The sequence below is a fragment of the Antechinus flavipes genome, chromosome 2 (genome assembly GCF_016432865.1).
Source record: "Antechinus flavipes isolate AdamAnt ecotype Samford, QLD, Australia chromosome 2, AdamAnt_v2, whole genome shotgun sequence".
Classification (NCBI taxonomy): Eukaryota; Metazoa; Chordata; class Mammalia; order Dasyuromorphia; family Dasyuridae; genus Antechinus; species Antechinus flavipes.
In genome coordinates this window covers 232,682,828-232,705,281 of record NC_067399.1, presented here as the reverse complement: position 1 = coordinate 232,705,281, position 22,454 = coordinate 232,682,828, and the positions used below count along the sequence as shown (strand labels likewise).

At 37.6% G+C, this 22,454-nt stretch overlaps 1 protein-coding gene across 1 annotated transcript in view; it reads left to right on the top strand.

The window, feature by feature from the left end:
* The window catches only part of SLC13A3 (solute carrier family 13 member 3), a 77,804-nt gene that overhangs the window by 16,785 nt on the left and 38,565 nt on the right, over nucleotides 1–22,454 (top strand). The window contains exons 2-3 of the mRNA XM_051976518.1: nucleotides 15,482–15,747; nucleotides 18,360–18,523. Of these exons, the coding sequence (XP_051832478.1) occupies nucleotides 15,482–15,747; nucleotides 18,360–18,523 (430 nt within the window). The remainder of the gene's footprint in view (nucleotides 1–15,481; nucleotides 15,748–18,359; nucleotides 18,524–22,454) is intronic.

Sequence of the window (22,454 nt, the reverse complement as noted above, 5' to 3'; positions counted from 1 at the left end):
GGAAACAAATAGAGTCAAGAGAACCTTTTACACAGCAACAACAAAATAATGTGATGAATAACTGTGGTAGACTTATCTTTTTTCAACAATGAGGTGAGTCAGGCCAGTTCCAATAGACTTGTGATGGAGAGAATCTTCAACATCCAGAGAGAGGAATGGGGATTAAACGTGGATCACAATATAGTATTTCCATCTTTGTTATTGTTTGCTTGCTTATTTTTTCTTTCTCATTTTTTAACTTTTTGATTTAATTTTTCTTGTGCAGCATGATAAATGTGGAAATGTTTAAAAGAGTTGTATATGTCTAACCTATATTGGATTACTTGCTGTTTAGGGGAGGGAGGAAGTAGGAAGGGAGGAAGAAAAATTTGGAACACAAGATTTTGCAAGGGTGAATTTGAAAACTATCTTTGCATGTATTTTTTAAAATGCTATTATAAAACATTTCTTTAAAATATAGACATAGTAGTGGTATTGCTGGGTCAAAAGGAATGCACAGGGCATCCCTTTTGATGAAGTTCTAAACTGTTCTCCAAAATGGCTAGATCAGTTCACAGGTCCATTAATGATGAATTAGTGTTCTAATTTTCTCACACTCTCCAATATTTATCATTTTCCTTTTCTGTCCAATTAGCCTATTATTATAGACAAAGAATAGGTTTAATATGAATGAGGAATAGGAGGAATGGAATGACAAGAGGCTGTGACTACAGATTAGAATTTCAAAGTTCTAGCTCTTGGAAATAGCAGAATCTAAGATGTGAGTAAATTTGTGGTGAGCTGGGAGAAGGAAGTTATTGCAGGTAAGGATATATTGTGGTTTAGTTGTTAGAGGGATTATTAATTGGAAATTTCTAAAGCTGATGAAAGCGCATGGATTATAAAGACCAGGATCCAAGTACTAAGTAAGAAAGTACAGAGTTGGAAGAATTCTGAAAATCAGGGGTGTGCTGGTAAATGTTTAACAACCAGCTCTCCAAAAATGTATCTACAACAGATTAAGTTTAATCTACATTATCACCACTTTCTCCATTGCTTTCTTAAGTCTAGATAATTAATAAAATAATAAATCAAGCCCTGATTGTAGTGTTTGCCAATTTCTAAGATGCAAATGCTCATACTGAAAGTTTAACAACTGGTTTTTGAGAATCAATTTGAGTTGACCAACCTGTGGGGATGAGATAGGAATCCAGCAAAAGAGACTGAGGGGTGATCAGAAAAATAGAAAGAGAACAAAAAGAGAGTAGTATAATGAAACTCTAGAAAGGAGGGAATATCCAGGAGGAGAGGGGAGTTAAAAAGTGTCACATGATAGCTCACGAAGGATGAGAATTGAGAAAAAGTCATTGGATTTGTTAATTTAAAGATCATTGGTATGCTTGGAGAAAGCAGTTTTAATTGAATGATGGGTTTGGAAGCAGGATTGCAAAAGGCTGAAAAGTGAATGAGAGGAGAGGAAGTAGGAACATTGAGTTTAGCCAATGGTGGGGTTTTTTTTTAACTTTATAATTTGATTCTGAATGCAATAGAGATGTAGGACAAAGCTTAAGGGGATGTAGAGAGGTTGGCCTTAGCAAGAAAAGTCACTTCATTGGAGTGTAAAGGAAAAGAGAATGAGAGATGATGTAAAATAGAGATATTTATGATGCTGTGTTTCATCAACTTTTCAGTCCAGGACCAGGCAAAATATTCATTTGTGTGGGATAGTGTGGGAGACTTGAGGAGAGAAAAACAGATGTGGAACAATTATTAGGGATAATGGGATAGAGAGACAATTAGGAAGGAGTAAAAGGATTGCTCTACTGCAATGGTGGTCCAATCACATTCAGAAAGCACAAATTTGTAGTGGACCCAATCAGTTCATCTACATGACTTCCTCTTTAAAAGCTGTTTAAAAGCTGAAAGGGACCTTATTTAGAACATTGAATTCCATAACTGAGAAGAACCTTGGAATATGTAATATTATAGATGGAAGAGAGACTTAAAACACAGAATATTGGTTAGAAGGATCCTTAGAATTTTATTCTTCTTAAATAGTACTATTTTCATATTTTCTAGAATTCAGAACTATTCTAGAAGAATAAAATTCTAATGATCCTTCCAATGACTATTCTGTGTTCTAAGTGATATGTAAATAATATGTAAATTCTAGATAAAATCCATACCTCCCCAGCTCCAGACTAGAAGAACATCCAAAAGTGTTGATAATTTTGGGATAACACTGAAATTTTACCAATTATTTAGGATATAATTTAGATATAATGTTAATCAATTAATCCCAAAGTGACACAGATATGAATTGGCTTGTTTTCTCAAAAAATTCTATAAAAATGAGAAGAAACTTTCTTGCATAAAAGCAACCTTAAAAATTCTCTGTTCCATTGGTTCTCAAAGTCTGGTCTCTGAGACCCTCTCAGGAGCTCTAGACCTCAAATTTATTTTCATAATAATACTAATATTGTTTCATTTCTAATATGGAAAATATTGTTAGACACAAGAAATGTAAACCAAAGCCTTTTGGGGAATCTTTGATAACATTTAAAAATGTAAAATGGTCTTGAGATCAAAATATTTGAGAATGACTGATCTAATCCATCCCTTTCATTTGCAAAGGGGTCAACTTTTTGAAAAAGACTCAAAGGAAAGTTATTTGTTCCAGGTTCTACAGCAAGTCAGTTGCAAAGCTGGGGCTGGAAGCCAGGGCTTCAGATTCTCGGGCCAATGACCTCTTCTTTGTTAAAGTTTGCTTCAGTGCTCTAATATTAAGGGATCCAAGTTAGAATGAGAAAGATCAGTTTCCTCATTCAAACAAGTCCTGTGGGTTCATGGAAGAGTTCACCTTTGCTCCTATTTTAGTCTTGTAATGTAGGGCCCTTATCAAGAATAGGACACTGGTAACCCTGGGGATTCAGTTTCTTCAGCATTAAAAGCCTCTGCCTGAATTAGTGATTAAAGTATTACAAGAACTTTAACCCATTTGGGGACAGTGACACCTGAGCCCAGAAAGTATGAAGGCAGGTGCCAATATTTCCCTCTTCCTCTTTCCAAGTTATGACACACAGTACTTTTCTTCTCTGGGTCAGGAATAGATCATTTTCTGCCTTTTATTTCTGGCCAACTTTTTTTTTTTTTTAATTGAACCTGGAGTTTGAAACTCGATCAATATGTCAGCAACTGTTTTTAACCTAGTACTTGCTATTTGTTTTGGCCTGTGCTGGGCACTGTGGGCATCTAAGAATTGTAGATAGCCAGATATAACTTGCAGTGGGACAATTGGGGAAAGTAAGTTGTTTTCTCTCTCTGCATCCCCTTTTCCTCATTTGTTGTATGAGAGCTAAGACTAGGTCATCTTTAAGGTCTCTGCCATAGACTCACTGATTGTTCAATGTTTAGAGTTTTTGTTACAAGTCTTTCTCTACGCTACTCCATTCTCCACTCAGCTGTCAAATTAATCTTCCTAAAGCCCAAGTTTTATCATTTTATACTCCATGCTCCAAATAAATAAATTCCCCTGGCTCCCTATTATCTCCAGTATCAAATATGAAATCTTCTGTGCAACACATTCAAAACCCTTCATAACCTGACCCCCTTGTATCTTTCCAGGCCCCCTATGCCTTCTACCGTCATGTCCCATGACCCAAGGACACTGGCTTTTGCTGTTCTTCACACAAGACACTCCATCTTCTGACTGCAGACATTTTCCTTGGCTGTCTCCCAGGCCTGAAGTCCTCTTTCTCCTCACCTCTGCCTTCTCACTTCCCTAGATTCCTTCGAGTTCCAACTAATATCCCACCTTCTACAGTAGCTTTGTTCAAACCTCCTTATTCCTGTGACTATTCTTGTTGATTATCTCCAATTAATACTCTGCATAGTTTGTTTGTAAATAGCTGTCAAGTTATTTCCCTCATGAGTTCCTTGAGCACAAAGGCTCTTTTGCCTTTTTTGTATCTCTGGGGTTTAGTTCATTGCTAGACATGTATTAGCCACATAATAAATGTCTGTTGACTTGTCTCAGAGCCCTTGGCTCTGACATTTCATGTTACCTTTTCTCTTGAACTCACCATTTATGTAAAGTGGCCTAGGCACTGTGTCCTGTAGAAGATGTCTCATCTCTGGCCTGGAGGCCTTTTCCAGTGTCTTGGAATACAGCAATAAATTTTGAGTGAACAAGCATTTATTAAATACCTGATATATCACTTCCAGGACTTTGTGGTTATTTTCGAAAATAAAGGGTAACAACAATAATGGCAATATGTTCCAGCCACAGTGTTAATCCCTGAATATTCCAAGAAAGGCAAGAGATAAGAACTCATAGCTTAATGGTGCAATGCAAATAACTATACGTTACTCATTTGCCACATTACCGCCACTCCCATCATCAATTACTTTGCATTTATTTTAGATATATTTGGATTTATCTGTGTATTTGCTATTTCTTCCCAGTAGGATGCAGACTTATGCATTAAAGGCAGAAACTATTTATATTTTGCCTTTCTATTCATAAAACCTAACAAAGTTCCTGAAATATATTCAATCATATCAGACTCTTTGTGACCCCATTTGCGGTTTTTGTGGCAAAAATTCTGGCAAAAAATCCTTCCCAACTCATTTTACAGATGAGAAAACTGAAGCCAGCAGGGTCAAGTGACTTGCCCAGCTAGTATCTGCGGCTACATTTGAACTCAGATCTTCCTGATTCTATGCCTAGTTCTCTATCCACTACACCACCTAGTTGCTGTCTGACAAATAGTAAATGTCTAATAAATATTTATTGAATAAATAAACATTAAAGAGCGCTCAGAACAAGAACTGGAAGGAGCCTCAGAACATAGAGTACCAAGCTTAGAAGGGGAATTATGGATTGTTTAACCATTTTTGGTGATAAAAGCCCAGAGATGTCCAAGGTATATAACGAACCCAGAAAAAGAAGTTGGAATTTAATAAACTTGCAGTGTCATTGGGAAGGCAAGTTTCAATACATATGAAACTGAACTATATGTGATACTAAATACTAAGTTCTGAGATGACAATTCTAAATGCCGTCTGAATCCCTATGAAAGGGAAACTTGATGAAGGTTCAAATAGAGAGAGCAGACTGACCAGAAGAGGTGAGCCTTGAGGAATCAGGACTATACAAAGAAAGTTAGACCTCCTATTTCTCTAAGTCAATCCTCCAGTAATGTTGAATATACACTCAGTAGAACATCTCTTAAATTCTATAGGAATAAGAATAAAAGATTTCAAATAACTTCATTTCCATGCAAGGTTTTTGGGGACAATTTTAAAAAAGGCATTTGCTGATTTTAAGGCTTGACAATCTGGATACCTCAAACAAATGTAGTAGAGTAGAATGAAGGTTAGATTTAGAGTCAGAAGAATTGAATCTACCTACTATTCATTTACATAGGTTAATCATTTATTCTTTGTGTCTTGGTTTTTTTATCTGTAGAACAAGGAGAACAGACTAGACTATCTGTTGGATCTTTTCTAGCGCTAAATCTATGGATAGATAGAGAAAGCATGTGTGTGGATGGAGGCGACTATTTCCCTTCTCAATTCTGCTTTGGCTCCTGAGGAAAAGGATTCTAGGATTTCTCCTTTCTCATATGAATAAGAGAGTTCCTTGTTGGACTGTCCCTGTAGTTTTGAACACTCTGCTTACAATCTTAACAACTTTTAATAGGCTTTGCCTGCTTTTTTTGATCGCATTAAGAATGAAAGACCACTTTCTTTCTTCCCTCAGCCATCCACTTTTCCAGAGGACTTGGGGGATAAACTCCAGCTATAGTGAGCCAGGATAGTTTAGATGCCATCCAACTTGGAAGATGCTGGGGTAGTGACAGGGTATGGAGAGGGGGGAGAATTGCAAGATCATTCAAGTCTCCTTAACAAGTATGATTGACATTTCTATAGCCCTTTAAAAATTTCAAAGCGCTGTCCTCATAAAACCCCTACGAAACAGAAAAAAGAAGGGAGAGGGAGCAAACATTAAGTGCCTATTGTGTGCCAGGCACTGTGCTAAGCACTTTAAAAATATTATCACATTTGATCTTTGCAACAACTGTACTTTTAACCCCCATTTTATAGTTGAGGAAAATGAGGCAGACAGAAGTTATAGTGACTTGCCTAGGATCATGCAGCTAATGAGTATCTGAACTTCAGGTATTTATGATATCAGGTCCAATATCTTATTCACTCTACCTCCTAGTTGCCTAGTTAGGAAAACAGTTGAAGAAAATTTATTTATTTAATAGTTGAAGAAAATTGAATCACAGAAAAGTTAGATGATTTACCTATGTGTCAAATCCAGAATGTCATTCATTCATTCAACAATATTTATTAAGTAACCACTATGTTCAAAGCACTCTGCTAGGTACTAAGTATACAAATACAAATACAAATACCATATCATATATATGGTCTTTGTTTCCAAAAAGCTTATAGTTTCATAAGAGTTGTAATTATAAATGAAATTGACTCTTTTAATTTTGCAAATTACTTTACACACATGATCTCATTTCATCATTCCCATCCTTTTAACTAAGTACTACAAAGTATCATTATTCTATTTTTCAGATGAGGAAACTGAAGTTTTCAGAGGTTAAGTTCTTAAGAGCTCATAGCCACATAGCTAAAAAGTAGCAGCTGCAGAATTTGAACCAGATCTTCTTGTCTCAAAGTCCTGTAACCTATATTTAGGAGACATTGACTCTGATAGGAAGAAAAGACACATGTTCAGTTAGTTATAATAGAAAGGAGAATGAGATGTATACAGTGTCAAAGTCCAAGAAAAGGACTGGGAAATTTTAGGAAGGAGGAATCATTTTCATCTGGGGCTTTTTGAGAAGGCTTCGTGAAAGAGTTAGGAACTCAGTTGGGTCTTGATGGAGAGAAGGAAGAGCACTCAGCAGATGGAGATTGCAAGGGAAAATCTGTTTAGACATGAAAAATGGCAAAGACACAGAGAGGAAAAGGCAGGTGAGAACATGGAATAAGGAGTCATCCATCTGAATTGGCATTTTGGGTATATGAGGGGAAATAATGAAATTGTAGATCTTAAATGCCAAAATTGTGAGTTTCAGCAATTTAATGGGTATTGAGAAGTCTATGTCTAGTATAATGGAAAGCTTAGAGCCTCTGTTTGAATCCTGGATCGATTAGTTACTTTCTAGGTCTGTTAATCTTTCTGGGGCCTCATTTCCTCATCTAAAACATGGAAGTATTGAACCAGACGGTTTTTTTTAGCATTCATTTTTATATAAATATTTGAATTCCAAATTTTCTCCCTCCTTCTTTCCCTCCCCTTCCCTAAGATAGTAAACAATTTAAGATAGGTAATATACATGCTATCATATAAAACATATTTCCATACAGTCATGTTGTAGAAGAAGATTCAGAACAAAAGAAAAAAACTCATAAAAAATTAAGAAAGTGAACGTATTCAATATGTAATGAATGCTTCAATCTGCATTTATTCTCTATCAATCATTTCTCTGGATGTGAATAACATCTTTCATTATGAGTCTTTTGGATTGTTTTGGTCATTGTATTGCTGAGAAAAGTTAAGTCCATTAAAGTTGATCATCACATAATCTTGCTGTTACTGTGTGTTATGGGCCAGAACTCAGAACTTGAAACAAAGGATTCTTACAAGGTAATAAGGTAAAATTGTTAGAGACAGTAGTTATTTAATTTAGTTTGGTTCAATATGATTGATTTAATTCTACAAGGAGATCTTATGGGCCAGAACTTGAAACAAGGTACTAAGTAGAAGGGAGACAGTGGTTAAATCTAGTTTAGCATTGATTTAATCCTACGACAAATAATGGTTTCCTGGTGATATAATGATTGGTGTGTACTCAGTGTGGGACATATAAAGGAGAAGCTCTCAGGCCCAGAAAAGACAAGCGCACGAGAAGTTCTCAGAGGCTGAGATAGATTCATTCCATCGTCCACCTTTGTTGTGGCCCGAGGCTGAAGCACAAACCTTTGGAGTTGGGGAGATTCAGAAGCCAGAGAAGATTGGCTCGAGCTCAAGCTCTCAGAACCAAGTAGAGAGACAAACCTCCAGAAAAACTAGCTGAACCCCAAGTGAAGGAGACAAGACTTAGAAAGAGACAATAAAGGATTAGGACTTTAACCCCTGGCTGTTCTTGTGGTGATTACTGAACTGAAACAAAGGTTGCCTCCAGAGACCCCAAGAAAACCTCAGCAGAGACCATTACCTTTTAGAGAGAACATTACAACTGTGGACAGTGTTCTCCTGGTTCTCCTCACTTCCCTTTGCATCATTTCATGTGTTTTTCATGTTTCATGTTTTTCTGAAATCTGTCTGCTTATCATTTCTTTTTTGTTTCTATGACAATTTATTTTTTTAAATACACATTACTTTATGAATCATGTTGGGAGAGAAAAATCAGAGCAAAAAGGAGAAACCATGGGAGAAAAAAACAGAAAAAAGAAGTGAACATAGAATGTGTTGATTTACCTTCAATGTCCTTAGTTCTTTTTTCTGGATGCAGATGGCATTTTCTGTCCAAAGTCTATTGGGTTGCTTTGGATCACTGAACTACCGAGAAGAACCAAGTCTTTCATATTGATCATTGCACATTCTTGCTGTTATTCTGTACAATGTATTCCTGGTTCTGCTTGTTTCACTCAGCAGCAATTTGTGTAAATCTTTCCAGGCCTTTCTAAAACCAGCTTGTTCATCATTTGTTATACAATAATAATATTCCATTACCTTCATATACCAGGACTTGTTCAGCCATTCCCTGATTGATGAGTATTTACTCATTTTCCAATTTTTTGTTACCACCAAAAAAGAGCCACTACAAACATTTTTGCACATGTGGGTCCTTTTTCCTCCTTTATGATTTCCTTGGGATATAGACCCAGTAATGGCACAGCTGGGTCAAAGGGTATGCAGAGTTTGATAGCCCTTTGGGCACAGTTGTAAATTGACAAGCTTCATTTTTGAATGAAAATGACTCCAATAAGGGAACCAACTGAACTATTGAAGTTTCAGGGGTAAGAATTCCTGGACAGATTCAAAATATGCCAGAAACCGTGTCTCCTTGTCATTCACCTTCCCCCAAAAGCCATGTGACTTGTCCAGGGTTGCACAGTTACAGTGCATCAGAAGCAGTACTTGAACTCAGGTCTTACTTGATTCTTTATCCAGCTTTCTTCAGATTTCTGAAAAGATCATAGGATGCCCTACCTCAAAACGATTTCCCAGAAGCAAAGTCATGAGAAAAAGGGAAGGAGTATTTCTGTAGTACCCAGTGTGTGCTCAAGAACTGTGCCAAAGGCTTTTACAAATATTATCTCATGTAATCTTTCTTCAGAGTTCTTTCCCTGTGTGTAGCTGGTTCAGTTCATTACTGCTCTACTGGAACTGATTTGGTTCATCTCATTACTGAAGATGTCTACATCCCTCAGAATTGATCATCATATAGTATCATTGTTGAAGTAAATAATGATCTCCTGGTCCTGCTCATTTTACTCAGCATCAGTTCATGAAGTCTTTCCAGGCCTTTCTGAAATCATCCTGTTGGTCATTTCTTACAGAGAACATTGTACATATTAACAGTAATACTGTGACAATTGATTATGATAGTCCTAGCTTTTCTCAGCAATATAGTCATAAAAGACAATTCTAAAAGACCCATGATGGAAAATTGTTATCCACATCCAGAGAAAGAACTACAGAGTTTGAATGCAGATTGAAGCATACTATTTTCACTTTTTTGTTTTATCTTTCTCAGGGTTTTCCCCTTTTGTTCTGATTTTTTTTCATAATATGACTAATGTGGAAATATATTTAATACGATTGTATATGTATAATCTATATCAGATTGTTTGCCATCTTGAGGAAGGGGAAGAGGAAGGAAAGAGGAGGGAGGCAAGAAGAGCAAAAGTATGAAACTAAAATCTTATAAAAATGAATGCTGAAAATTATCTTTAAATGTGATAGAAAAAGATAAAATACTACTTAAAAATTTCAGATTCAAAAGAAATTAGTTTGGCCAGTATTGAACAGTCTGCATTAGGAATCTTAGGAAGAAGAAGGATATAACTGGGATGGTGAGTGTCTCTGTCCAATACCATGGTTGTGGTACTTTATATATGGGGCTTTGCAAAAGAATTCAATTTGTCTAAGCATTTTTGGTGGCAAAAAGGATAGAGCACTGAGTCTGCAGTTAGGAAGATCTGAGTGCAAAGACAGCCTCCATAACTTGCTTGCTATGTAATCCAGCCAAGTCACTTAACTTCTGTTTGCCTCAGTTTCCTTAAATATAAAATAATGATAATAATAGCACCTAATTTAAATAGTTGTTGTAAAGATTAAATGAGATAATATTTGTAAAAGCCTTTGGCACAGTTCTTGAGCACACACTGGGTACTACAGAAATACTCCTTCCCTTTTTCTCATGACTTTGCTTCTGGGAAATCATTTTGAGGTAGGGCATCCTATGATCTTTTCAGAGAACTGTCAAATGTGAATATCCTGTTCCAGGATGAACTTTTAAGAATGGGAAAGAGTTGGCATTGAGCACTCATTAAGCTATGATGAAACTTTTCCTGGGTTTGCCCCTTGCTCTGCCTTTTCCTGGCAGACTTATCCATATACCTCCTCCCCCTTCCTCATGCCCCAAGTGCAGGGGCAGCAACTCTAAATCAGTCTCCCAGGCTGTGAGCCAGACAGCATGACCCTAGCTGATTTCCAGGCACTTGTGAATAATTTGTAAAGGCTATGGCAGGGCTGTGGGTGCCCAGCGCAGAAGGAACTCTCTTAATGAGCAGGGCAAACAGCTGTTTATAACATCTGCTAATGAGCCTATTCGGTCATGCTCTCTCTTGGCAACACTGGCTTGGACCAGACTGGATTCTTGATTAGTTGGAAAAGTCCTTGGGGGCTTATTTTACCTGCTACAGAGTAGAATGATATTGTGGAGTTTGTTTTGTTTATTCTGTGTTCTAAGGATCCTCTCAGCTCTAAAATTCTGAATTCTAAGGGCCTTCCCTGCTCTGACATGCTGGCAGTCCCCTAGACTAGAACACGGAAATGTCTCCAGTCTCTTTTTAAACAAAATACATTCTTAGAGCTCTATTTTCCACAAATGAATCTTCTTTAGGAGCTATTTTTGGATTCTTCAAGGCAGTCTATCACCTGCCATGATGGGGGTTTTTAGCCTCTACTCCTTATCATCATCAAGTATTTCTTTCATATAGCAAGCTCACCCTCCTCTGTTTTTCCCTTTGGGGAACATTTTTCTTTCTTACTATTTAGAAACATGAGACCACAGCCAATGTTAGAGCTGGAAGTGATTGCAGAATATAGAATATAAATTGTCAGTGCTGGAAGGTACCCCAGAAATGATGTAGCTCAAACACCTGCAAAGAGGGTGAGTCCTATTTTCCTTGTCTTCCTTTTCCTTATTGTGCATTTGAGCTTCTGAACATGTCTTCCGCCAGTGGGGAAGCTGGTGTCATGTCCTGATACCCTACTCACAATTCTTTAGCTCAGATCATGCTCTTACCACAGGCTTGGGGACACATGGGGAGAGGAAAGGTTTAGGATGGGTTGGTATTGGGAGCAGATGAGAAGGTAGGCTATGGGATTTGTTAGAGATGGTTCAATCTCTGAACTCCTAGTTCAAGGAAAGATGGGATCTTCTTACCATTTCTCTTTTTTTCTAAGAAAGGGGCAACCTTGGGGGCACTGGGAAAAAGTACCTTAGCAAAACTAGTTTTTGTGGAAGTCTGGCAATCATCTCATAGCTCAAAAATTAACCACCTGACATGGCATTTTCCCTTTCCCTCCCCAGGTCTGCTTATTCTGCCCCTAAATACCTAGACTTTAATCTCTCTGTAATTGTGCTTTTTTAAATGACTAGAGGGGATTTAAGGTTCAGAAGAATTGTAGACTTCCCTGGAAGAAATAGGGCATAGTGGAGAGTCAGGAGACCTGCGGTCAAAGTCTGGGGACCTTGTGCAAATGATTTCCCTTCTTCGGCTTGTTTTGTATTCTTTAAAATGGAGGAGTTAGATGAGATGATTTTTAAAGTTGTTTCAAGATCTGACTTTCTGAAATTTAAGATTCCTCTGACCTCTCAGATCCTTTGTTCTACCATCCCTTCCAACTTTAACATACTAAGTTCTAAGGTACCTTCTTCTCTCCTTTAAAATCTCTCCATCTCCAACCTTCTAAACTTTGTGTTCAAATGTTCTCTCTAGCTCTGACATTTTTTCTTCTGGGGTCTAAAACATCCTCCAACTCTTATTTTCCATAATTCTCAGTGGAACACCTTTTTTATTATGAATGTAGTAATCATCAATAAGAACAAACATTTCAATATGACAAAGAAGAAAAATATATGCAACTATGAACTTGTTACATAGTTTGTTTTTAAGTGTATATTAACATTTAAAGGAACAACGAAACTATCCTTTCTGTCCCCTTTTGGAATTATTTTTGTTTTTGTTTTGTTTTGTTTTCCTTTCCTCCCTCCCTCCCTTCTTTCCTTCCCCTCTCCTCTACCTCCCTCCCTTTTCTCCTTTCCCTTCCTTCCTTCCTTCCTTCCGTCCTTCCTTCCTTCCTTCCTTCCTTCTTTCCTTCCTTCCTTTCTATCTTCTCCCTTCTCCCTTCTTCCCTGTTCCTCCCTTTGCTCCTCCTCTTCCTTCCCTCCCTCATTTCCTTCTCTCTCTTCACATTTCTAACATTACTCACTAATTCATTCTTCACCAATAGAAGCCCTTATATATATAAATTATAACTTTTTATTGACAGAGCCCATGCCTGGGTAATTTTTTACAGCATTATTCCTTGCACTCACTTCTGTTCCAACTTTTCCTCTCCCTCCCTTCACCCCCTCCCCTAGATGGCAAGCAGTCCTTTATATGTTAAATAGGTTACAGTATATCATAGATACAATATATGTGTGCAGAACCAAACAGTTCTCTTGTTGCACAGGGAGAATTGGATTCAGAAGGTATAAATAACCCGGAAGAAAAACAAAAATGCAGATAGTTCACATTCATTTCCCAGTGTTCTTTCTTTGGGTGTAGCTGCTTCTGTCCATCCTTGATCAATTGAAACTGAGTTAGATCTTATCTTTGTCAAAGAAATCCACTTCCATCAGAATACATCCTCATCCAGTATTGTTGTTGAAGTATATAATGATCTCCTGGTTCTTCTCATTTCACTAAGCATCAGTTCATGTAAGTGTCGCCAGTCCTCTCTGTATTCATCCTGCTGCTCATTTCTTACAGAACAATAATATTCCATAACATTCATATACCACAATTTACCCAGCCATTCTCCAATTGATGGGCATCCATTCATTTTCCGCTTCTAGCCACTACAAACAGGGCTGCCACAAACATTTTGGCACATACAGGTCCCTTTCCCTTCTTTAGTATCTCTTTGGGATATAAGCCCAGTAGAAACACTGCTGGATCAAGGGTATGCACAGTTTGATAACTTTTTGAGCATAGTTCCAAATTGTTCTCCAGAATAGCTGGATGTGTTCACAATTCCACCAACTATGTATTAGTGTCCCTATTCTCCCACATCCCTTCCAACATTCTGTATTATCTTTCCCTGTCATTTTAGCCAATCTGACAGGTGTGTAGTGGTATCTGGGAGTTGTCTTAATTTTCATTTCTCTGATTAATAATGACGTGGAGCATCTTTTCATATGGCTAGAAATAGTTTCAATTTCTTCATATGAGAATTGTCTGTTCATATCCTTTGACCATTTATCAGTTGGAGAATGTAAGCCCTCTCTTATAACATATAAATATAGCTAAGCAAAACCAAATGAGTGATGTCTATAAACATAGATTTCATTTGACATTTTTGGTCCCATCTCTTTGCTAAGTGGGCAGTCAGAATAGCTTTCTAAATCTCAATGGAACAAGCCTATAAAAATGAGTCAATTCTCTTGGCACATCAACCTTTTATTTCCTGAAAGTTTATCTCTGAAAAGAAACATGGCTAAAGAAAAAACCCAAACCCTCCTGATTTCAAGATCATTTGCAAAGTGATCAGGTGACCAGTAGAGTTAAAATTAAAAATGGAAACCTTCATTCTCACTAGGATCTAGACTGTTACATGGAGTGTCACCTGGGTTTCTCAGCACTTAGAAGTCTACCCTTGTATTCTCTTTTAGAATACACTACCTGGGAAGGATTCCTAGGTCCAGTGATGAGCACTTTGAGCTTTGGGTAGATAATGGAGATACCCTAGGGTCATTCAGTGAATCAGCACAGAGCAAAGAATGAATAAGAAATTTAATTCCAGGGTGCTTAGCTGTGACCTTCACTTGTTCAGGAGATTTCTTCCCAATGAAGAGGCTAAATGATCCTGTCACTGAAAGCCAGTGCCAGCCTTTTCTCTGCAGGGGCCTGGGAAAAGCTGAGGGACAGAAGGAGCTGACCAGAGGAGGAAGGGTACGGCTTTTGTTAATTCCAGATTAGTTGCCTTGGACAGCTTTCTGGCTTAAACCCTAAAATCCTTCATGAGTCTGGATTCCCTTCTCCATGGGAAGCCCTAAGAGGACTGGGAAGCTATGTGGGGGTCACCATGGCTGTACTCCAATTCCTAACCTGCTCATGTAGAAAAACTCTCCAGACTCACTATAGTAGCAGCGGCATCAGCCATAGAGGATATGTATATTGGGGTTATGGAAAGCCCCCCAGACACAAGGTTGCATCAAGAAATCTTGGCTTAAGTCTTGATAGCAACTAACTAGTGGTGTGTCCTTGGGCACTTCCTATATGTGGGACTCAGTTTCCCCCTCAATAAAATTGAGAGTCAAACTGGCTGATTTCTAAAGTTCTTTCTAGCTATAGCATCCTTTGTTCTAAAAGTCCTTGCCAACTAACTTTTCTATGTTTTAAGGTCCCTCTTAATTCCAACATTTTATGTTCTAAAGTCTCTTCCAAATCCAACATTCTCTAAAGTCTCTTCCAGTTTCAACATTTCATGTTCTAAGGTTCCTTTCAGTTCCAACACTCTATCTTCTAAAGTTTTTTCAACTTCTAACCTATGTTCTAAGATCCTTCATGTTCTAAGGTCTCTTATAACTCCAACATTCTATGTTGGATGGTCCCTTACAGGTCCAACATTTTGTGTTCTGTGGTTCCTCAAGTTCCAACCTATGTTCTAAGATCCTGTATGTTCTAACATTCCTTATAATCCCAACCCTCCATGTTCTAAGATCCCTTCCGACTCTATGTTCCAAGGTCTTTTCCAACTTCAACATTCTGGGTTCCTTCAAATTCTAATCTTCTATATTCTAAGATCCCGCCCTCCTCCAAGTGTCTATGTTTTAAGGTTCCTTCTAGCTCCAACATTCTGTGTTCTAAAGGACATTCCAGATCTGACAAAGATTCTGTATTTAAAGGGAGTCTCTAGTTTTAAATATCCCATGTTCTCTGCCCTAACCTCTTCCTATGTTCTCTTCCCCAGGAAGGAAAATGCCTTTTTGTCATTCTGCTGATGGCGCTCTACTGGTGTACAGAGGCACTGCCCTTGTCGGTGACTGCTCTGCTCCCCATCATCCTCTTCCCTTTCCTGGGCATCTTGCCTTCCAGCAAAGTCTGCCCCCAATATTTCCTGGATACCAATTTTCTCTTCCTCAGTGGGCTAATCATGGCTTCTGCCATTGAGGAGTGGAACCTGCACCGGAGAATTGCCCTAAAGGTGCTGATGTTTGTTGGAGTCCAGCCAGCCAGGTAATAGGCTATCCCTTCCCAGATGCAAAATCTAGTTCATGGGAGTCTGCTGGACTCTCATTCATGTTCTAGTACTGTATAACCAGGTGCTCTTGGGCAAGCCCCTTAAGCTCTGTGGGCCTCTGTTATAACATTGTAAAATGGGTATCATCAGCCCTGGGTGAGTCTATGTTATAGGCTTATTGTGAACATCTAATACTCCAATGCCCTATGATACTTTTTTTAAAAATCACATGAAGTAACATAAACTTAATGTCAGAGCAGCAGTTCTCCAAGTGTGATCTGGTAACCTTTGGAGGTCCCTGAGACACTTTCAGGGGGTCAACAAGGTCAAACTATTTTCACAATAATAATATGTTTAAATTGAAAATATAGTAACCATTGATAGTTATAACCCACATGTACAAAACCTCTTTGCGAGGTTTTCCATCATTTTTAAGAATATAAATTGTCTGAGACCAAAAACTGCTTCTGTAGAAAATAGAATAACATTCACATAGCACTTTTCAAGGTTTTCAAAGCATTTTACATATATAATCTCATTTGATTTTTACATGAAAACTATGAATTAGGTGCTATCATTATTCTTATTTTAAAGATAAGGAAACTGAAGCTGAGACAAGTGACTAGAACAGTCTAGTACAGTTGGGTCCCGATTAGTGTGTATGATGAATGTTGTGATAAGGTCACTATTTGAAGTTATGCAAAATATGGCCATTGGTTCCAACTCAATAGGAATATGCAATGCAAATTTGGTTATGCTGACCACTTCAGGGGCTTGGTTTTTTATACTATTTGGGGACCCCACTGTTTCTGAGGCAGTATTTAAGCCCAGGCCTTTCTAAATCTAATTTCAATGTTCTATCTAAACTATATCATGTTGCTATCAGAATTGTACTTAATCATCCAATCAATCAATAAGCATTTAAATGCCTACTATATTCCAGGTACTATGCTAGGCACAAGGGATTTAAAAAATACAGAGAAATAATCCTTTTTCTCAAGGAGCTTACATTAAAATGGGGGATACAATAAGTATATGTATATGTTTATAGCATAGACAGGATATATATAGCATATAATGTTATATACAATATTATATACAAATTATAATTCTCTAATAAAATTATATAATCACTATGATATAATATGTAGTATATCTCTTTAGCATGAATAGTATATAAATAGTAATAATATATGTGGTATATAATATATTTTTATTTGTAGCAGAAAGTCAATAAATACAAATATATACAAGGTAGTTTGGAAAAGAGACCATCTGCAGTTGGGGGGATCATGATTGACTTCTTGCATTTGGGAATGCTTGGGCTTCATAAAAAGAAAGAGACCCTCATATGGCAGAGGTAACAGGACCATAGAGATAATTCAATCCAACCCTCCAGTTTGCATGGAAGAGTGACTTAGCCAGTTATACAACTCAGATTCTATCTCCTAAATCATAACAATCACATGCAGAAACAACCTGAAATAATATATGCAATAACTCACATTTACATAAAATTTAAAGATTTGCAAAACACTTTCTAAATATCATTACATGTATATATGTTATATACATATAATTTTACAATTGTAGTTAACATTGGCAGATAAGTGCTATCATTATCCTCATTTTAAAGCTAGTAAAACTTAAGCAGAGCTTAAGGGATTTGTCCAGGATCACACAGCTAACGTGTAAGGTTGGATTTGAATTCAAATCTTTTTGGGTCCTGCATTCTATCCACTGTATTACCTCGCTGCCCAGATCATAATATAAATAATATATTAATTCTAGAATATGAATGTTAACCCTGTTATGATATCCCCCAAACCAGAATTTTGTATTTTTATCTGAGGCAAAACTTTGAGCTAAAAAGGCATTAGCATTGACTAAGGGGACTTCCTTGGACTCTTAGAATATTAATGTATATGAGTATTACAAAAGAAGCAAGTTCCTTCCTCCTTCTAGGCCTTGGATTCACCATTTATAAAAGGAAGCAGTTGGACTGGGTAATCTCTAAGGTCTTTTCAACTCTATAATTCTAGTTTCTAATTATTATTAATTCAATAGACATTTATTAAACATCTGTTATATGTAGAGCTCTGTTTTGTGAAGGGGATAAAGAGAAGAATTAAATACAATTTGGATTCTTAAGGAATTAACAGTTAAGCAGAGAAAATAAGAAATGCTCTAATAAATGTGATGACTGCATGAGGAGTACACAGTACTCTCAGTAACTAACCAAATTGTGAGGAGTCTTGAAGGAAATGCTAGACTGAGAATTCTGAAAAGCTATGATGAGGAATTCTGGTATATGGGGAAAATGAAGGAGGACTCTTCAAGAAGAGATCTGTGTAGGGAGAGACCCTAACGGATCATCCTGTAATGGGGAGACAGAAATTCCCATCTCCCTCCCAAGTATCTAAAGAACCATTGAGATCAGATGAGAGAGATCATTTCTAGCTATGGGGATGAAGGAAGCCCTTGTGAAAAGTACTGCCTGATGGGTCAGTAAGCAGAAATGGTGAGGGAGGGGCAAATAGGAGGAAGCAATAAAGCAATAACTTTTCCTGAGCCTCCAGGGCCCATTCTCTGGTTCTCTGCCCACCAGACTCATCTTAGGAATGATGGTGACCACCTCCTTCTTGTCCATGTGGCTCAGCAACACAGCCTCCACTGCCATGATGCTCCCTATCGCCAACGCCATTCTGAAGAGTCTGTTTGGGGAGAAGGAGGCTGTAAAAGAGCTTGGCTGGGAGAATGAAGAGAATATGGGTGAGATGGGCAAAAGAGGATGTGGGCTGGGATGGCCAGATTGTTGTTTATTCAGCTTGACAGATATTTATTCAATATTTACAGGTGATGGTTTCTGTGCTAGATAAAGAACAGTACAGTCCCTGCCTTCAATAATCTTCTATTCTGCCTAAACTGGAGGGGATAGAGAGGGACAGGCAAGGGGCAAGAAATACAGAGAAGTATACCTACAAAGTAGGGGATGATGGGGACAAAAGGGAGCTATACAAAATGCTCTGGAAAATTTGCAGAGGTTGAGAGTGGTTTTATCTGGAAGAGAATCAGGGAAAGATGAAACATAGTGGTGTTAGTTGAGTTGAACTTTAAGAATAATACTACTATAATAATAAATACTACTTATATTGCTGCTGCTGCTACTACTACCACCTTCACTACTACTATTACTTTTACTACTATTATAACTTCTGCTAGTAATAAACTACTGTTCCTACTGCTTCTACTACTACCATCACCGCTACTCCATTACTTCTCTTCCTCTTCTTCCTCCTCTTTCTTTTTCTTCTCCTTTTTCTTTCTTCTTCTTCTTCTTCTTCTTTTTTCTTTCTTTTTCCTTTTCTTTCTTCTTCTTTCTTTTTCATTCTTCTTTCTTTTTTCTTTCTTCTCCTTTCTTTCTTTCTTTCTTTTTTTTCTTCTTCTTCTTCATCTACTACACTACTGCTACTTCTATTACCACTTCTACAACAACAACTACTACTACTATTGCTGCTGCTGCTGCTAACAATGTAGCATGTTTATGCTTAATATGAGACATAGGGGGATATAATTCATGAATATGTGATTGAAAATCAATTTGTCATCTATTCCCAGTTCAATTTGGCTGGAATGAAGCATGAGTAAAGGGGATTAATGTAACAGAGACCTGGAAATGGAACCAAATTGTGAGGAATCTTGAAGGAAATGCTAGACTGAGAAGTCTGAAAAGCTATGATGAGGAATTCTGGTATATGGGGGAAATGAAGGAGGACTCTTCAAGGAGAGATCTGTGTAGAGAGAGACCCTAAAGAATCACCCTGTAATGGGGAGACAGAGATTCCCCTCCCCCTCCCAATATCTAAAGACCATTGATGAGGAGGCAGGCATGGGACAAGGGATAGAGTGGGTTGGGCCCTTCCGGGACATATAGGAAGGCTCTAGGATTCTGCCTTTATTGCTGAGTAGAGGCCACATTCTTCTTGCTAATGGATCCAGCATAGAGAGTAGTATTCTCCAATCAAGTACAGTCATGGTAGAGAGGGATGGACCACACTTCCAGACCTCCCAACCACCTAGAAGAGGCAGAGGGAGTGAAGAAAGACATAATAATGGGTCCTTGGTTTTAGTATTCAAAAAGCTGCCTAAGATGCTATAGAGTAGCAGCAGTGTTATCAGAGGATGGTGGCTGAGGTTAGGTGAAGAAGTTACATTTGTGGCATGAGACTAGCAAAGAATTACAAGGAATGGAGGATCACTGCAGGATGAAAGTGTGTTAAGGCAAAAGTCTGCCTTAGTTATGGATCTTAGGAGCACAGAGAGAGAGCTGGGACTTCAGAAGCCATCTTCCAGACCCATCATTTTACAGAAGAAGAGAACTGAGGTCCAGGAAGGTTGGAATTCATATTCTGTCTTACATGTAGTAGGAGCAGTAGTAGTGTATATAGTATCTATAGTAGGAAGCCGTAAAAATGGGTCAGACTTGTGCCTTAGTAAGATTATTGGGAGTGACAGTGAGAGGGAGAAATAGCAATAGTAATTCCTTCTCCCCCCAAAAAAAGAAGGAAAAGAAAGTTAATGAAATATTTATAATTCACAGAAGAAAGCAGATGGAAGTTCAAAAAGAGACTCATATAACCAGGACAATATTGAAATTACTGTTGTATTCATTAAATTATATAAATGTTATATTCTGTATGTTATTATATTAAATAATCTGCACAAAAATTTAGTTTCATGATTTCATAATGCAATTCTTTTTTTCTGATTTTTTTTTGATTTGGGGGATAGTCATGCTTGTTGATGTCTGTCAAATTCATAATAAAAAAAGGAAATTGAGGCCTTTTAAAAAAATTATTTTAGTAACTGAGTAGAATACAGTTTGGAGAGAGGAACCCTAGATAAATTTTTTTTAAAAAGTAAATTTTTATTGATTTTTTTAATATCACCATAGTTTACCCCAGTATCTTTCTTTCTTCATATCAAAGAGCTATTTCACATAAAAAAGAGTAGTTTTTAAGACAAAAACAAAACAAAACAAAACAAAGGAGCAAGAAATAACCAGCATAATTGATTAATACATTGAAAAAAATCTAAAAATATGTATAATGGGCAACCCTTATGGATCTCCTATTTCTTCTAAAGGTTGGAGTGCAAACAACTCCTCTTTTTTTTCTTTTTGAGCATTCTTGCTCTTTATAATTTTGTGTTATTTACTTTTGATTTTTGTGTGTGGGAATGCATATAGTTCTTTCCATTTACCTTGTTGTCATCATTGTGTATGTTGTTTTCTTGGTTACACTTACTTCATTTTGCTTCAGTTCATATTGTTCTTCCCATACTTCTCTAGATTAATGACTTTCATCATTTCTTACAGGCTGGTAATATTTCATCCCATTCAGGTACCATAATGTGTTTAGCCATTCCTCTATTGATGTCATCGACATGGTTTCCAATTCTTTTGCTATTGTAAAAACTAAGAACACAAGTAAACTCTTAAAACTGTCCAAGTGAATCTGAATGGGGGCAGAGAAGTGTCAGTTTGAGTAGAAAGGGAGGGTGAATGGGAAAGATATGAATGTATAATAAATAGGAGTTGGAAAATGGGGAATAAAGGAAGCCAAGAATCAAGAGGCAAGACACCCAGGTTTCGAATCTGAGTGCCTTCAAGAATGCTGAGACCATTAAGCAGCATAGAGAAGTTTGAAGGGGGAACAGATTGAGAGAAGTAAGCTAGCAAGTTCAGTTCTGTATAAGTTGAGTTTGAGATGCTGATAGGATAACCTCAGGAGATGTTCACTAAGCAGTTGAAAGTGGAAGACTGACATTCAGGGAGAGGTTAGAGCTGGATCTGGGAGTCATCGCTGCATAGAGATGATCATTGAATCCATGAGAGGTAGGTGAGAGAGTGGAAAGAAACACAAGAGGGCTAAGAACAGAAGCCTCAAGCATGCTTTAGGGGTGCAGTCAAGAGAGAAGAGACAATGAGAGATTTAGAATGATTAGCTAAAGAACCAGAGGAGTACTTTTGGTAAGGGGTGTATCTCCAGAAGGAAGAAATGATTGGCTGTATCAAATGTGGCAGAAAGATGGAAGGAGAATGAGGACTAAGAAAAGCTGTCTGCTTTTACAATGAAGTTGTCATCAATTTAGTCCTCGACAAGCATTTATTAAGCATTTACTATGTGCCAGGTACTATGCTAAACCTTGGGAATACCAATGCAAAGAAATCCCTGCCCTCAAAAAGCTTACATTCTAATGGGGGAAGAAAATACATCAAAAGGAGTTGAAAAGCAATGGAGGTGGAGGGGTCCGGGAGAGGAGTTGTCCACTAGGGAATATGGTAAAGAAAGTTCAGGTGTGAGAAGCATAGATTGGAAAAGAATGAAGACATGACTGGCCCAGACATACTCCTTAAAATGGAGAGTCTGAGAGGAACCAACAACTATTCAAGGGAAGAGGCTTCAGGAACCATTGAGAGAGCAGTTTCAGTAGAATTATAAGATAGGATATTAGACTTCAGAGTGAATAAGTGGTAAAGAATTGAAGATGGTCAAGAATAATTATTCTTTCTGAGAGTTTGGCAGTAAAAAGGAGGCTGAAAATTTGAGGAGATAATAAGGTGAAAATTTTTTTAAGGTGAAGGAGACCTGGGACTGTCTGCAGATAGTGCATAAGGAGTCACTAAATAGGAAGAGAATGA